Genomic DNA, 18,615 nt, shown 5'->3' on the forward strand with positions numbered 1-18,615 from the left:
CACAGTCATGGAACTAGCCAGCAAAATGCAGCACAGACAAGGAAAACTTCCTGGTGCGGTATCGAAAGACAAAGAGCCAAACAAAAACCCCAAAACGTTGCTTGGTCTTTTTGTGAGCAAAGAATGTGGTTCTGTATACTTTCATAAGATAAAGTTAGGAAATTTTGAAAAACCATTTCAGGTGGTGGTGTTCATTTATTTTGTGAGTAGGTTTTAGTTCAGAATCAGTAAGATAAGCAAAGCAATATAAAGAAGTAATATCTTACAATTTATATGAGTATCTAGATATATTTCTGCTTTTAAGAATTATTTTTGTAGAAACTTTATTTTTAAAGTAATGGTGGTTCTATTTTAAAAGTTTGATCTTGATAGGATACATCTTTTTGAAAAATTCAAAAAAGTTTTTTTTTCTTCTTGCTGAAGCACATCCACAGTTGAAGAATACGTCTTTTAAAATGCCTTAATATTGCTAAAAATATTAATCTGATGCTAAGATTTGAATACGTAAGGCAGCTGTTATCATTATTAACTATGTAAAACTCATTTTTATACATTTAGGAGATCATGGACCGGATCTACAAAAATGTCATGAATAAAGTGAATGAAATGAGTAGTTTTCAACGTAATCTGTTTATTCTGGCCTATAATTACAAAATGGAACAGATTTCAAAAGGACGTAATACTCCACTGTGCAACAGGTAAGTAAAGACTCTCTACCTCCTTCTTTCTCCCCTTGATGATTTAATCATTTAGTTCACATTAATAGCCCAATTAATTGAGATAGTTATAAAAAATAACTTTATTTCATAAAGTCAAGAGAACTCTTTTAAAAAATCCATCCCAGGCCAGGCGCGGTGGCTCACGCCTGTAATCCCAGCACTTTGTGAGAGGCTGAGGCGAGCGGATCACCAGGTCAGGAGATCGAGACCATCCTGACTAACATGGTGAAACCCTGTCTCTACTAAAAATACAAAAGGAAATTAGTCGGACGTGGTGGCGGGCGCCTGTAGTCCCAGCTACTCGGGAGGGTGAGGCAGGAGAATGGTGCAAACCGGGGAGGTGGAGCTTGCAGTGAGCTGAGATGGTGCCACTGCACTCCAGCCTGGGCGACAGAGCGAGACTTGGTCTCAAACAAAAAAAAAAAGAAAAAAAATCCATCTTGGCTGAACACGATGGCTCACTCTTGTAAACTCAGCACTTTGGGAGGCCAAGGCAGGCAGATCACCTGAGGTCAGGAATTCAAGACCAGCCTGGCCAACATGGCAAAACCCCATCTCTACTAAAATTACAAAAATTAGCCGGGGTGGTGGCATGTGCCTATAGTCTCAGCTATTAGGGAGGCTGAGACAGGAGAATCGCTTGAACTCAGGAGGCAGAGGTTGCAGTGAGCGAGATCGTGCTACTGCACTCCAGCCTGGGTGACAGCACGCGAGACTCATCTCAAAAAAAAAAGAAAAGAAAGAAATCCATCTTGACGTGGGAGGATTGCTTGAGGCCAGGAGTTCAAGACGAGCCTGGGCAACATAGCAAGACTCCTCTGCTTAGCTGGGCATGGTGTCACATATCTGTAATCCCAGTTACTTCAGGGACTGAAGTGGGAGGATCATTTGGGCCTGGGAGCAATGACTACACCGCTACACACCACCCTGGGTGAAAGTGAGACTCTGTCTCTTTAAAAAACAAGCAAACCAAAAACCTGTATAACAGTATGAGCAGTTTAAAAAAACCTGCATTGTCATTATAAGTGTGTTTTCACTTAAGATTTTGCTATTTGTGTGTTTATATTTTCTGTGAACACTTAGTTTTAATTATTTTGAGAAATAGTTTCTCTTTTGCTTTTATATTTATTTCAGTATGAATATAATTAAATGTTTTGTATTTAAAGTTTTAAATGATCAGTTTTGTTCCAACCTGTATTTGTATAGTGTTAATAGAGTACATAGATTTATGATTTTATCATGAAATAGCTTAGAAGTTAGAAAATGGAAGTATTACATTCAAAGTTTTTTTTATGGGAATATTAATATAGTTTTCAGATGCTTCACATAATTTAGAACTTCGTAAGTTTTTATCCTGCCTTACGTTACTTATTTCTTCAGTGAGTTATAAAGTCGGCCCTCTGTATCGACAGGTTCCACATCTTTAGATTCAACCAACCATGGATCAAAAATATTCTGGGGAGAAAAACAATAGAACATAACAATACAACAATGAAAAAGACAAATAATGCAGTATAACAACTATTTACATAGCATTTATGTTGTATTAGGTATTGTAAGTAATCTAGAGATAATTTAAAGTATTTTGGAGGATATGTGTAGGCTTTATGCAAATACTATGCCGTTTTATATAAGGGACTTATACATCTGAGGATTTTGGTATCCAGAGGATACTACCTCTCCTTTTTGATCAAGGCAGCATGCAATCTTTTTATTAGTGTGTTTTCAGAAACATCAATTAGATGTTTAACTGGTTTCCTTTTTTTGATGCTTCACAGATAATTTACTAGATTATTTTTAACAGTAAACACTTCAAAGCTTGAATTAGTGAAACTTTAAAAACATTGTTGTATACAAATTATACACATTTCTAATAAAGTACATTAAAGCAAAAATTAATTTGATTTTAATGTATTTCATAAAGATGATAGGATTGTTCAGTATTGATATATGATAAATATTTTATGTAAATAATAATATATAAGTGGCTGTAAGCAAGGGTTTTCCTGTCTCTATATAAAACTAAACCTGACAATTCAAATTTTAATATTAATTGAAAAGCTCTTAAGAGGAAATCATAAATTCTTTACCTTTTTGAACTTCAAAAAATTAAGATTTGAGGCTCAAGAGAATCTCCACATTGGCTGTGTAACCTTGGATAAGTCACTTCATCTCAAAATCTCTCATATCAAAACGGGGGGATTAGTTTCAGTGATTTGGAAGATCCCATTCAGTTTTAAAATCCTGTGGTTCTCTAATTTTTTTCTTTAGCTTTGTTTTCCGGAAAGTTCGAAGCTTGCTAGGCGGAAATATTCGTCTCCTGTTGTGTGGTGGCGCTCCACTTTCTGCAACCACGCAGCGGTTCATGAACATCTGTTTCTGCTGTCCTGTTGGTCAGGGATACGGACTCACTGAATCTGCTGGGGCCGGAACAATTACAGAAGGTAGTGTTCTCCATGATCAGAGGCTGGAGTGTGATGCCAGACGTTTTGTTGGGGATATGGGATACGTTCTGCAAATATATAGGAGAAGAGTAGTAAGGTGTTTGTGAGGCAGAATAATGGTAAATCCCAAGTACTATGATCATTGATACCAATTTTTAGAATGTATTAGCTGCATCTAGAGTAAATAATTCATCTAGAGAAGTTTTTATATCAAACTGATATGTAATATTAAAAACCACTTAGCATTCTGGAAAAGAAACTTTAGTAACAAACATTGACTGTTTTGTTTATATTTGTTTTCTCACATCAGTGATTAAATTTTTATGTAGGAAAATTAAGGTGCTTTTGTTTATTTGTGTAGTAAGTATATTAAGGCTCAGGTTCAGAAATGTTTATGAGGATTTCTGTAAGTGTTAGAGAGGAGCTAGGTTCAGGTCTAGGGAATATTATTACCAGAGTTTATCATGTGGTTGTGGTTGAGGAGGAGATCTACCAACTAATTAGCAGTTCTGAGATGAATCGCATAGGGCCTCATGTGTCCCTTTTATGGGAGAAAGTTATTTTGCTTTCCGGTACAAGATACAGCTATGCTTCTCCTACTTTGTATTTGCTATATATGGATAGATACAAAACCTCATAACTGATTTTTCCCTATTTGAGTGCCTCTGTATACCATTTTCACGTATTACTTCATTTTTCTGTTTTTTGGTTATGTTTTCTGTGTTTTATGTATTTTTGGAAGCTACTTCTAAGTCATGTTTTGTAGGAAATAAGCGACCTTCAAATACATGCTTATAGGATTTCTTCCGAGGATCCTTAATTTCTTCTATTTTTAAGATTCAAATTGAATGATTAATCAGTAACAATTTATGTTGTAAATGAAAGTCTTTAAAGCATTAAATATCAGCCTTTCATTTCTGATATTTGGTCTTTGAAGAGGAAACATAATACAGTAGTAATTCATAATAGTAGAGGGTTCTTTCCTCACATCCTTGAAAGCTACCAGTCTTTTTCTTCAGCCTGCCTCTTGAGCTATTGCTGTATTAATTTTAAACAGGGTATGATAGCATAAGCTGATGGAACCTGCAGAGGTCTCACTTTGAAATGGTGATACATTACATGGGAAAAGATTAGAGAGGTGTTTTGTACTGCACATCTGTGAGGCCTAATAAGAAAGTAAAATAGATGTAAACCATTGCTTTCATCATCCTTTAGGACAGGGACTTCAAACTCATGAACCAGACAGCTACCTATTTAAATGAGTCAAGTGGGCCCTAATGTAAGACAATGTGATGGGTAAGGATTGATTCTGGGGGAACAGGAGCAGGCATGCCCTATCTAACGGAGGCTGTCCGTTCTGCTGTTCCCAAAATGTGGGCCCATTGTTGCTGGCGCTTCCACACTTACATCTAAAATTTCCTGATTTTTAAGAATGGCAATAACTAATTAAAAAAAAAAAAAACCCTCAATGTAGGGCCAAAAAGTATGACTCTACAGGCCTCACGGCCTGTGCTTCACCAATACGTGACTTCTGCTTTTAAGGATTCTCTGGGGATATCTCAGCCTTGGGATAAATAATCATTTTTGGTAATTTAGAAAAATGAAGCAATGTATTATCTTACTGTTCTCAAATACCTTTTTTTTCATTTAATTCCTAGTGTGGGACTACAATACTGGCCGAGTGGGAGCACCATTAGTTTGCTGTGAAATCAAATTAAAAAACTGGGAGGAAGGTAATAAACTTAACCACAGAGCATTAATTTTTAAAGTGTTAAACTTTAAAATTAGAATCACTTTAAAATTAGTGCTTCACGTTCTTCCTTTAGAATGTAAACACCCATAAGTGCTCGTTTTTGTCCTTTGTAATAGATGTGTTTTATCTCGAACTATATGAATGCATTTATTTTTCTTGTTTCAAAGATGTTTCTGAGGAACTGTAATTGTTTTTATTTTACTTATTACATAGATGCAAGTGAGAATTGTGGCAAAAACTTGAGAAATGTACTAGTAAGTGAATAATGTCAGTAAATTAGGAGTGATCATAACTTTATTTTGCAGAAGTAAAATTGTAAAATTTATTTTATGAAATTGTGGATTTTTACATAATTTTTTTTCTTTCTTTTTTTCTGAGGGCGTCAACCTTGTATTATCAGAAGGAAATTTTCACTGTAATTCCATAAAAGTCTGTATATCCTCATGCCATTTAAAGTAATGGTCACTTAAAAATTTATTTGATCCTGTTAAAATATACAAATTATCAAAATACACAAATTTTATTGTGACGCACCTTTCCTCTACATCAAGTAAAGATAAAGATTCTGGCCGGGCACGGTGACTCACTCCTGTAATCCCAGCACTTTGGGAGGCCAAGACGGGTGGATCACGAGGTCAGGAGTTTGATACCAGCCTGACCAACATGGTGAAACCCTGTCTCTACTAAAAATACAGAAATTAGCCAGGCGTGGTGGTGTGTGCCTGTAATTCCAGCTACTCGGGAGGCCTCATGAGGCAGGAGAATCACTTGAACCCGGGAGGTGGAGGTTGCAGTGAGCTGAGATTGCACCACTACACTCTAGCCTGGGCGATAGAGTGAGACTCTTGTCTCCAAAATAAATAAATTAAATAAATAAATAAATAAAGATTCTAAGGCTTGGATATCTTTTAGCTATCTTTAGCAGAATTAGTGAAAATATTTAATAAATTTAGGCCTGGAGTCATTTTGAAATTATCTGTAAGAATAAATCTTAATATGTAGTAACTCACTTTTTTTTTTTTTTTTGACCTGGAGTTTCACTCTTGTTGCCCAGGCTGGAGTGCAGTGTCAATGGTCTTGGCTCACTGCAATCTCCACTTCGTGAGTTTGAGCGATTCTCCTCCCTCAGCCTCCCTAATAGCTGGGATTACAGGCGTGCACCACCACTGCAGGCTAATTATTGTATTTTTAGTAGAGGTGGGGTTTCACCATGTTGACCAGGCTGCCCTCAAACTCCTGACCTCAGGCGATCCACCCTCCTTGGCCTCCCAAAGTGCTGTGATTACACACATGAGCCACTGCGCCCAGCAGTAACTCATTTTTATATAGGGATTTGTTCTATTAATTGCATGACTTAATACTTTTATCAGTTTATCAATATGATATTTAAGACAATGCAGAATCTTTCAAATTTGTCTTCTGTTGTATTTGTAATTTTATACAACAAATGGAAGATGTTGGATTTTTCTTGGAATAGAAGTTTGAAAACATAAATGCTTATGGTTTAGCAGCTGAGATTTTGTGCCTACTGTTAAATTGATAAACTTTGCTCGTTCACAGTGTCTGCCTTTTTTCCTTTGGGAAGTTCTAATTGGATTAAAATAGATGACTCTATTTAGAAACTATTAGTTTCAAATTTTCATGTGTTGTGTTTAGCTCAACTTAAAATAATTAACTCAATTACTATTTTATTAGGTGGATACTTTAATACTGATAAACCACACCCCAGGGGTGAAATTCTTATTGGGGGCCAAAATGTGACAATGGGATACTACAAAAATGAAGCAAAAACAAAAGCTGATTTCTTTGAAGATGAAAATGGACAGAGGTGGCTGTGTACTGGGGATATTGGAGAGTTTGATCCTGATGGGTGCTTAAAGATTATTGGTAAGTCATCTAATATAGTTTTGAAAATGAATGTTTCTGAAATAGTTTACATAAGAGGTACAATGTATTTAGAGAAGGTGTTTAATAATATAAATCTTTATGTAATCTTAGTTTGGGTTGTTGCATCACTCCTTTAATATAAAATATTATGGACTGTGGAATTTATGAGGCCTGACATGTTATGAGTTCTCAAAGATGGTTCAGCAGCAGTGGTATTCTAAATTACTATTAGATAACCCTTAGTCATTCTTTCCTGCCTGCGTTTCTGACATCTAGAGGTTAGTGGATGGAGCTCTCACAGTCTGAACTGCACCTGTGCCTTGCCCAGGAGAACAAAGGAAAGCCAGGCAGCTCAAGTGCTGTGACTCATATGGGTTGAAAAATGCCTTATTCTGCTTCTCCTTTTAGGTTCTTTTTTTTTTTTTTTTTTTAAAGTTAATTGCATTTCAGTTAGCCGTGCATGGTGTCTTTGTCGGGCGCCCATAATCCCGGCTACTGGGGAGGCTGAGGCAGGAGAATGGCATGAACCTGGGAGGCGGAGCTTGCAGGGAGCAGAGATCACACCACTGCACTCCAACCTGGGCGATAGAGCAAGACTTTATCCAAAAAAAAAAAAAAAAGTTAATGGCATTTCTGTCCCTGTCTTGCTAACTGGAAACCTGGGAGGAGACTCAAGACTGTTCTCTTCAGTCAGCTTCCCGTTCCTATTTTATATCTCACTAGTTTATTTTATGAGCTATGTCTCAAAATCCTACTCTTCTCTCTTTGTCTCTCTTACCTGATCATTGGTCAGGCATATACCTTCTGCCACCCTTTCCCAAGAATTTCTTCTCTGTCACCATGCTTACCTCCTTAAACACACCCTCTCACTGCCACCATGTAATCACTAAACATGGATCTTACCAGCCACAACCATTTAATGTCTCCTAGAAGCTCAGTGCAGGGTGCCCCTGTTAACATTCTTCGCATCTTCTCCTTCATCGTCAGTTGTTTCCTCCTCCTCCTTGATGCAGCTGAAATTAGAGGTGATGTTTTTCTGGCTTTTGCCAGTGTTGTTCCACCTGACTACCTCTCACTCTTCCCTTAGGACTCAGCTCAAGTGGCTGAGCGTAGTGACTCAGGCCTGTAACCCCAGCTACTCAGGGGGCTGAGGTGGGAGGATCACAGGAGCCCAGGAGGCCGTGATTGTGCCACTGCACTCCAGTATGGGCAACAGAGTGAGACCCTGTCTCAAAATCTCAAAACAAACCAACCAACCAACCAACCAACCAACCCTCAGCTCAGCCCTCACTTGCAAGAATTTTTTCCGAATCCCCAGGTTGGAGAGTCTTAACCCTTAGTGCTACCATTGTAGTACCAGTGTATTGAAGTAGTATGTTTTTGCATTATGCATGTCTCCAGATAGATTGTAAGCTTGCAGATGGCATTGAATATCTTCCTCACCTGCCTGGTACTAATGGATACCAGGAATAAACTCATTCAGAAGAACATACTTGAAGCCCTGCTAATGGAGTCCATTAAGTAGAAGTTAATTGGTTTTCTTTCTTTATGTTTTTTGAGATGTAGTCTTGCTCTGTCACCCAGGCTGGAGTGCAGTGGCATGATCTCAGCTCACTACAACCTCCGCCTCCTGGGTTCATGCAATTCTCCTACCTCAGCCTCCTGAGTAGCTGGGATTACAGGTGTGCGCCACCACGCCCAGCTTATTTTTTTTTATTTTTAGTAGTGACGGGGTTTCACCATGTTGGCCAAGGTAGTCTCGAAATCCTGACCTCTAGTGATCTGCCCGCGTCGGCCTCCCAAAGTTCTGGGATTACAGGTGTGAGCCACTGCACCTGGCCTGTTTTTCTTTAAAACCATGTATTTAGCAGTACAAAAATTAGGGCCTAATTGTAATATGTGCTTTTAATTTCAGCATAACCATTAATGCTTAAGTTTGCAAAGTTTTAAACAATTTGATAGCAAATTACTTAGAGAATGGCCAGTATTTATAGATGTATTAAATGTTATTAATATTATTACTCATTGTTTTCTCCTCTCCACCTTTCTTCTCTCTTTTGCAGATCGTAAAAAAGACCTCGTAAAACTACAGGCAGGAGAATATGTTTCTCTTGGGAAAGTAGAGGCAGCTTTGAAGAATCTTCCACTAGTAGATAACATTTGTGCATATGCAAACAGGTAAGAACATGGAATTCATACTGCTTTTGCTTAAAACATTTGATGTCCATAGACATTTCCTACCTGTATGGACCTTCTTTGTAAAAATGTTCCGAGAACTCTTCCTATTGTTACTTGTGGGAACAGCCTCCTCCTCATTCCAGCCATTAGCTGACTCTTTCCTCGTAAGGCTTCCCCAATCTTTCTCTCTGTGTCTGTTTTCTGCTTTACGTCTCACTGCAGTGTCCCATGTAGGGAGGTGAAGAAAATAAAATCTTCCTTCCTGCCGCCTTGGTATCCCTACCTACCTGTCCCTCAGGAGGGGAAGCTTCACAGAACTACTCCAGAGGAATGGGGAGTAAAGAAGTGGCAGTGAGCAGTGTGCTGCTTAGTGCTTACCCCCACTCTACACTTGAGCCTGCTCGGCACTCCAGGCAGGTCTTGGGGCTCCTACTGTAAGCTGTGTTAAGCTGCAACCTAACGCACAGCATCCCCACCTCGTGATGATGATGAGGGTGCTGGGAACCTGACTACGACGGTTGACATGAATTGTTATGAGAAAATAAAATCTGTTACCAGAAAAACTAATTTAGAAACAGATGTTGGGGGTACAGCCTAAGTTAGAAATGAATTGTATTTATTTATAAATGATTCCAGTCTTTAGCCATTTAGTATTTTCTTTAGTGATGGTACAGTTCTGAATTTATTTATGTGATAGTAGCCAGAAGTATCCTCTTCCTGATGTTACTGTTTTATGGCCTTCAAAAAAGTATCTGCCTTCATTGGGCATAGAGTTCCTCTATCAATACAAATTCTCATAACAAAAGAAAAAAATGAATATATTCACATCGTTTTGTCATTGCTGAATTTTTTAGATAGTTTTAAATTTATGTTAGATTTTAAGTTTTTTAAAACACGTGCTATGAAATACTGATAAGGTTTAAAGATGAATTTTCTAATATTTGTAACTTTTTAAATGTGTACATGGCACTCTTCGTAACAGTTTTTCATAGTGGAAGTTTATCATGAAATGTCAGATTGAGATTTATTTAGCAATGAACTCTGCCAAAGCATTGGAACATATTATGAGTCAAACAGTAAAACTGGTAGTTGCATGAAATGGGTATGCCAGTGCCAAGTATGGCACATGCATTTAAAAAAAATAGTGAGGAGTTATTTACTGCTTGTCACTGCAATAATAACTGCAGTTAACACAGTATACCATTTTGTTCCTTATCTAAGTTATTCTTTCTATATTTCAGTTATCATTCTTATGTCATTGGATTTGTTGTGCCAAATCAAAAGGAACTAACTGAACTAGCTCGAAAGAAAGGACTTAAAGGGACTTGGGAGGAGCTGTGTAACAGTTGTGAAATGGAAAATGAGGTACTTAAAGTGCTTTCCGAAGCTGCTATTTCAGGTGAGTATTCGGTTAAACTGATAGTAAGAACTGAGATGGGAAGAGAGTACTTACATGCATTCAACCTGTTTTAAGGTTTAGGGTTCATCACTTTCTGCTCAGAAACCATTTCTACCATTAGCATATGGAAGAGTAAACTTATCAGTCCGCCATTCAAGCCCTGCTACACAAATTTTCCTCTCCCACCAAACTGATGTACATGTATCTTGAATGTTCTTGTCTCTGCAACCTTTGCTTTCTGGGTTGACCCTTTCTCTTTTCTCAGCTGTTCTTCAAGGCCTTGCCCAGTTTCCTGGCCACACTAGCCCATAGTGATCAGGCCAGAACTCCTTTTGAAACTTTATACAATGTTAGAAGAGTACTGGTGGTTGGTTGTACTAATAGCTTCATAACCATTTTTGGTGGGGTGAGGGGTGCCGAAGACTAGTTTAATATTTTTGGTTTAATCAAAACATCTGTGTCTTTTGAGTTGTTGGGTCAAGCATAAAACAAACATGAATTATTTTTTATTTTTTATTTTTTTTTTTAAGAGACAGGGTCTCTTCTGTTGCCCAAACTGGAATACAGTGACACAATCATAGCTTACTGCAACCTTGAACTCCCAGGCTCAAGCGATTCTTCACCCCAGCCTCCCAAGTAGCCAGGACTACCAGTGCATGCCACTATGCCAAGCTAATTAAAAAAAAAAAAAATTTTTTTTTTTTATTTCGTTGTTGAGACGAGGTCTCACTATGTTGGCCAGGCTGGTCTTGAACCAGCCTGGCTCCAGCGATCCTCCCAACTTAGCTTCCTGAGTACCTGGGACTACAAGCATGTGTCACCATGCCAGGCTCCAGCATTTACTTTTTAGTCTCTTCACATTTCAGTAATGTCAGATTCCACTCAGTCTTTTAAGTCAGCCCTGTGGTACATGCCTTACTGGTTTTGCTCATAGTGTATATTCCTTTGGAAACCACTCCTGAAATACTTTTAATCTTTGAAGACTCAAACCTTGTGTATTATTTCTATGTTTACTTTTACAAGTTAGAGTTAATACATCTTTTTTTACTCCCAAGGCACTTTATGTCTTTAATTTTGCGTATTTCTTTCTTTTATTGTAGTAAAAATCTCATAACATTCAATTTACTGTCTTAACATTTTAAATGTACAATTCAGTAGTGTTTAGTGTATTTACATTATTGCACAACTGATCTTTAGAACTATTTCATCTTGCAAAACTGAAACACTATACCCATTACACTAATTCCCCTTCCCCCTCTCTCCCTTCCCTCCACCTTTTTACTTTCTGTTTCTAAAATTTTGACTACTTGAGGTACTTCATACGTGTGGAATCATACAGTATTTATTCTTTTGTAACTGACTTATTTAGTGTAGCATATCTTCAGGTTTATTCATATTGTACCATGTGATAGGATTTTTCTTTTTTAGGGTGCATAATGTTCCATTGTATGTATATTGCACATTTTCTTTATCCATTCATCTATGTTTGGATATTTGTGTTGCTTCTACCTCCTGGGTATTGTGAATAATGCTGTGATGAACGTAGATGTGCAAATATGGCTTTGAGATGCTGCTTTGAATTATTTTGAATGTATACCTAGAAATGAGATTGTTAGATCCTATGGCAGTTATTAATACTGTATTTAATTTTCTCAGGAAACTCTGTACTCTGTTCCATAATGACTATTGATTTACATTCCCACCAACAGTATTAAGGGTTTCCATTTCTCCACATCCTCACCAACATTTGTTATATATATATTTTTTTCTAATATCCATTCTAACAGACGTGAAGTGATACCTCATTGTGGTTTTTGATTTGCATTTCTCTTTTTATTAGTTACGTTGGGCTTCTTATATATACTTGTTGGCCATTTACGTATCTTTTGCAGAAAATTGTCAATTCAAGTCCTTTGCCCATTTTAAAATCAGGATCCCCCCCAACCTCACCCCTGTAGTTAAGTTGTGCAAGTTTCTTATAAATTCTGAACATGTAGTAGTCTGTTCTCACACTGCTATAAAGACATACCGGAGACTGGGTAATTTATAAAGGAAAGAGGTTTAATTCACTCACTTCTGCATGACTGGGGGAGGCCTCAGAAAACTTATTATACAATTATGGCAGAAGGGGAGAGGGAGAGAGAAGCAAAGACACATCTTACATGGCGGCAGGCGAGAGAGCAAATGAAGAGAGCGAGCGAAGGGGGAAGAGCCCCTAAAACCGTCAGATCTTGTGAGATCTCACTCACCATCATGAGAACAACATGGGGAAACCGCACCCATGATCCAATCACCTCCCAACAGGTTCCTCCCTTGACATGTGGGGATTATGGGGATTATAATTTGAGATGAGATTTGGGTGGGGACCCAGAACCAAACCTTATCAGGACATTGCATTTATTTGTGTCTTTTAAAATTTCTTTTAGCAACATTTTGTAGTTTTCAGGGTGCAAATCTTTCACCTCCTTGGTTAGGTTTATTCCTAAGTATTTCATCCTTTTTAATGCTACATTAAATGGTATTGTTTTCTTAATTTCTTTTTGAGAACAGTTACTGTTAGTGTATAGACATGCAGTTGATTTTTCATGTTGATTTTTTTTTTATCCTGCAACTTTGCTGGAATCTTTATTGGTTATAAAGGTTGTGTGTGTGTGTCTTTAGAGTTGTCTACATATAATCTATTTTCTTATTGATCTTCTGATTGTTCTACTCATAAATGAAAGTGGAGTATTGAAGTCTCCTACTATTATTGTATTGCTTTCTATTCCCCCCTCCAGTTATGTCAGTGTTTGCTTCATATATTTAGAAACTCAAGTTATGTGTATATTTATAATTGTTATATCATCCTGGAGAATTGACTCTTTTATCATTATATTATAATTAATGTCCTTCTTTGTCTCTTGTGACAATTTTTGTTTTAAAGTCTGTTTTATTTAAGTATGGCCATCCCCTTTAGGTTCTTATTTTCATGGAATATCTATTTTCATCCTTCACTTTAGGCTATGCATGCCCTTAGATCTAGAGTGTGTTTCTTGTAGATGACATATACTTGAGTCTTGTTTTATATTCAGTTGGTCAATCTGTATCTTTTAATTGGGCATTTAATCAACATTTACATTTCAGGTAATTATTGATATGAAAGACTTTTCATTTCTATATCCATTTTGTTAACTATTTTCTGTATATCTTGCAGCTTTTCCTCTCTTGCTGCCTTCTTTTGTTTTGTTCATTATTTGTGTGTATAATTACATTCTTTGATTCCCTTGTCTTTTTTCTTTGTGTATGTTCTATAGACATTTTCTTTGTGGTTGTCAATGCAGTTACATAAAACATCTTAAAATAACAGTCTATTTTAGTTTGATAACAGCTTAATCTTCCATCTCATAAAAACTTGACTCCTTTATCTCTGCTACTCCCTCAAAAAAGACCTTTTTATTGTATAGTCATTAATATAGATTCATAATTACTTTTTATGTCTTTGTTTTTTAAATTCTGTACAGATTTAAATGTGACTTATGCACCTATATCAGATTACTGTCAGAATTCTGTATTTGCCTGTGTATTTACCTTTACCAAGGAGTCTTGTAGTTTCTTATGGTTTTGTGTTACTGTTTGTTTTCATTTTGCTTTAATTTGAAGTATTAATTTTTGTAGGGCAGGTCTAGTGGTGATAAACTCCCTCTACTATTGTTTATCAAGGAGTCTTAATTTTTCCTTTATTTTTGAAGGACAGGTTTAGGTTACAGTGTTCTTGTTTGGCAATTTTTTTTTTCTTTCAGTATTTTGAATACTACTACTTTCTAACCTGCCAGCTTTCTGCTGATAAATGATAGTTCAGTGAGAGCTTTCTTGTATGTGATTAGTCATTTTTCTCTTGCTGCTTTCAAGATTTTTTGTGACTTTTGACAGCTTGATTACAAATGTGTTTTGGTGTAGTTCTCTTCCTAGTAGAGTGTTTTGAGCTTCTTGAATTTATACTCCCATTTCTCTTCTCAGATATAGGAAGGTTTTGGCCATGATATCTTCAAATAGGCTTTGTGCTCCTTTCTCTCTTCTTTTTCTGAACCCCTATAGCGAGCATTTTCCACTTGATGGTGTCCCATTCGTTCCTTAGGTTCTCCTCATTTTTACATTTTTGCTCCTCTTACTCATTTCAGAAGTTCTGTCTTTGAGTTCATAGATTCTTTTTTCTACCTGATCAAGTCACTGTTGATCCTCTAGTGAATTTTTCAATCCATTTATTGTATTTAGTTCCAGAATTTCTATTTGGTTCTTCATTTAAAAAAAATTTTTTTCATTTATATTTTCATTTTGTTCATGCATTGTTTTCTTGTTTTTTTTTCAGGTGTCTATCTGTACTCTCTTGTAATTCATTGAGCTTTCTTATGACAGTTATTTTGAATTTGGTAATTCATCTATCTCCATGTCTTTCTGTGGTTTATTTCTGGAGGTTTAATTTGATCTTTTGATAGCCTATGTTTTTCTATTTCTTTGTATGTCTTTATTTTTGTTGGGATGTCAGCAATTTGAAAAATCAGCTACCTTTCTCTGTCTTACAGTCTGCTTTTGTATTGAGAGGACTTTGCCCAGTCAGCCCTACTACGAGTTCTAGAGCCAGCCATCTTAAGCCTTTTCTGAGGCTGTGTCCTTTTTGGGTTTGTCGGGTACAATCTAATTCAAGAGATCTGCTGGTTTCTACTCAGGAGCTCCCTCTGGTGTCTGTCTGTGATATTGTGGCCTCACTGGTGCTATAGTTAGCCATGGTACTGGTACTGGAGCTCTACCTAGTGTCTGTGATACTGCAGCCTCTGGTGCATGTTAATCTTTGTTCTTGACAGTTCCCAACCTGGTGCCCTATTCCTGTTATTTAGATTCAGGAAAGACAGAAGCAAGTTCCTTGCACCACAGAAGTCAGAATATTGGGTGTATGTTCCACTCCTCCTCTTCCCTAGGGAGAAGTCAGAAGTTAGGGATTTCTTCCTTATTACTTTGTACTGTGCTGAGGGGAGAGTCTTTGGCAAGCGAATGCCTTGCATTTTTCTATCAGCCTTTGATGTGTTTGGTTTCCTGCTGTACTGGAGTGCAGGAACCTCTTAACTGGTTTCTGAGTTTCTTACACAGGCAACAAATAGGCCCATATAGCATTGTTAAATCCATGTTTCTGTAGAGGAAGGAGAGACTGTCTTTTCCTATATTGTCATCTTGCTGACATCACTCCTTAACACATTTCTTTTGTGTGTCATATGGCTAGCTGTTTACCCATTTCCCTTTGTTAGATTGCATGCCACTTGAGAGCAGAAACTCGTCATTTTTTATATTTTTAAAAGAATGTTTAGTAAAGCACTTTACATGTAGTAATAGGTGTTTAATATTTGTTGAACGAATGCTTAGAAAAATAAGTCAGTCCTAGTGATGACATACGGTTTTTCAAAACTACATCTGCCCCTTAATCTCCTTTAAACGCTTTACTTTCTTCCCTTCCTTTCTCCCTACATTTGCACTCTTATGAATCTCCTGAGTATTAGGCAATATGTTAGGAACACAATAGTGAGCAGGCATTCTGTCTCCACATAGCTTGTAGGGAATATCCTGGTTCAGTGACATAATTTGTCTTAAACATTATTATTTTTAATTTCTGAAGTAAATGTGCTCTGTATAATAAATTCAAAGAAAACAAATAGATGTAAAGGAAAAAGTGAATTTCCCCATTTCTTTTCTCCTGGATACCGGGCTCTAGAGGCGTGAAGTTTATAGCTTGGTGTATGTATCCTTCTCACATCTAGGTGCATATAAGTTTATGTGGCCGGTGCTGGAACTTGTCTTTTTTTTTTTTTTTAAACCTAACATTATGCATTTATGCTGCATATATGACAGTGGTCACAGAAGATTATAATATATTTTTACTGCCTTTTCTATGTTTAGATATGCTTAAATACACAAACACTTAAGCATTGTGTTACAATTACCTATGGTATTCAGTACAATAACATGCTGTGCAGGTTTGTAGCCAAGGGGCCATAGGCTATATACATGATGGCAAAACTGCCAAGTGATGCATTTCTCAGAACATATCCCTGTCATTAAGAGATGCATGACTGTATTGGATACCCTATTGGATACCTGTTGGATACCCTATTGGATATCCTATTAGATATCCTGTTGCCCAGGCTGGAGTGCAGTAGCACAATCATAGCTCACTGCATCTTCAGATCTCCTGGGCTCAAGTCATCCTCCCACCTCAGCCTCCTGAGTAACTGGTATTATAAGTGTATGCCACTATACCCAGCTCCTATTTTTTATTTCTATTAAAAATTTTTTTAAAATTATTTATTTTAGAGACAAGACAGGGTCTCGCTATGTTACCCAGGCTGGCCTCAAATTCCTGGCTCAAGCGATCTTCCTGCCTGAGCCTTCAAAGTTCCTGGGATTACAGGCATGAGCCATCGTTTTCAATGATAGAATTATGTTCTGTTTTGTCCCTCTATCATATTTTATTTAGCTCATTTTCCTCTTGGTGGGGACTTGTTAAGTAGTTTCTTGTTTTACTTACGTTAGTATTTTGAGGAGTGGATTCTTTAGAAGTGACATGCATGGTTCACTTGTTGGTTGTGCATTTTGATGGGTACTCAAAAAGTGGGGAAGTGACACCATTTGCTAAGAACTTAAATACATTTTCTTTTTTTTAAAATCATCTTAGCAAGTCTGGAAAAGTTCGAAATTCCAGTAAAAATTCGTTTGAGCCCTGAACCGTGGACCCCTGAAACTGGTCTGGTGACAGATGCCTTCAAGCTGAAACGCAAAGAGCTTAAAACACATTACCAGGCAGACATCGAGCGAATGTATGGAAGAAAATAATTACTCTCTTCTGGCATCAGTTTGCTACAGTGAGCTCAGATCAAATAGGAAAATACTTGAAATGCATGTCTCAAGCTGCGAGGCAAACTCCATTCCTCATATTAAACTATTACTTCTCATGACGTCACCATTTTTAACTGACAGGATTAGTAAAACATTAAGACAGAAAACTTGTGTCTGTCTCTTCTTTCATTTTCCCCGCCACCAACTTACTTTACCACCTATGACTGTACTTGTCAGTATGAGAATTTTTCTGAATCATATCGGGGAAGCAGTGATTTTAAAACCTCAAGTTTTTAAACATGATTTATATGTTCTGTATAATGTTCAGTTTGTAACTTTTTAAAGTTTGGATGTATAGAGGGGTAAATAGGAAATATAAGAATTGGTTATTTGGGGGCTTTTTTACTTACTGTATTTAAAAATACAAGGGTATTGATATGAAATTATGTAAATTTCAAATGCTTGTGAATCAAATCATTGTTGAACAAAAGATTTGTTGCTGTGTAATTATTGTCTTGTATGCATTTGAGAGAAATAAATATACCCGTACTTATGTTTTAAGAAATTGAGATCTTGTGAATATATGCCTGTCAGTGTCTTCTTTATATATTTATTTTTTATTAGAAAAAATAAAGTTTGGTGATGCATGAAACAAAATAGCAAGAGAGGGTTATAGTTTAATAGTAAGGGAGGTAACACAGCACATGTAGCACCAGTTGATAATTAGTCTCTAGTAGCTTACTATCAGAATGTTCAATGAAGTCTTCTATTCAGCTGTCGAAACTAGAAAATGTCCAAACTTAAGTGGAAGCAATTCTGAAAGAGAGGATAGAATTTAAAAGAGTATATAAAGTTATTCTTTGAATATTTCATTGCCTATATGTACATCGAGTTATCTATATTTATAAACAAATTAGTCATGGAAAATTATTCTATCCCAAAGTCTCCTTTTAGTCTAGATAATCATATATCTCATTTGAAAATTAGTATTTTTCATAGTTTGCACTGATGCGTGTATGGATGTGTGTGAGAGAGTCAGTGGTAGCTTATTTAAAAAGCACCTTATCCTTTCTACCATAACCTTTCTACACTAGAAAATGAAATAATTTAGAATGCATTTGATAATAGCATTCTCACTAAGATACATGAAAATTTAACTTTATAACCATGTGAGTTAAGATTTAATTTATAGGTTTTGATGTCAGTGTTGAAATTGTTTGTGATTCAGAAACACTGCTTGTGTGATACATAGTAAGTCTCTTCATATGTTACTGCTTGTCTGTTGTTATTTCTGGATTATCAAAAGCAATAGTACACCAATTAAGATATGCTCAAATCAGGCGTTAAATCGTAGGCACCACATTTTTCATGTCAGAC

General features: G+C 36.7%; 1 protein-coding gene across 2 annotated transcripts in view; it reads left to right on the forward strand.

The window, feature by feature from the left end:
- Positions 1-17,803, forward strand: part of ACSL3 (acyl-CoA synthetase long chain family member 3) — a 77,838-nt gene extending 60,035 nt beyond the window's left edge. For both annotated transcript variants that reach the window (XM_001108315.5, XM_015111165.3), the window contains 7 exons: positions 559-698; positions 2,991-3,163; positions 4,822-4,896; positions 6,612-6,803; positions 8,867-8,981; positions 10,223-10,380; positions 17,078-17,803. In XM_001108315.5, the coding sequence (XP_001108315.2) occupies positions 559-698; positions 2,991-3,163; positions 4,822-4,896; positions 6,612-6,803; positions 8,867-8,981; positions 10,223-10,380; positions 17,078-17,235 (1,011 nt within the window). In that variant the 3' untranslated portion in view covers positions 17,236-17,803. The remainder of the gene's footprint in view (positions 1-558; positions 699-2,990; positions 3,164-4,821; positions 4,897-6,611; positions 6,804-8,866; positions 8,982-10,222; positions 10,381-17,077) is intronic.
- Positions 17,804-18,615: the final 812 nt, after the last annotated feature.

The sequence above is a fragment of the Macaca mulatta genome, chromosome 12 (genome assembly GCF_049350105.2).
Source record: "Macaca mulatta isolate MMU2019108-1 chromosome 12, T2T-MMU8v2.0, whole genome shotgun sequence".
NCBI lineage: Eukaryota > Metazoa > Chordata > Mammalia > Primates > Cercopithecidae > Macaca > Macaca mulatta.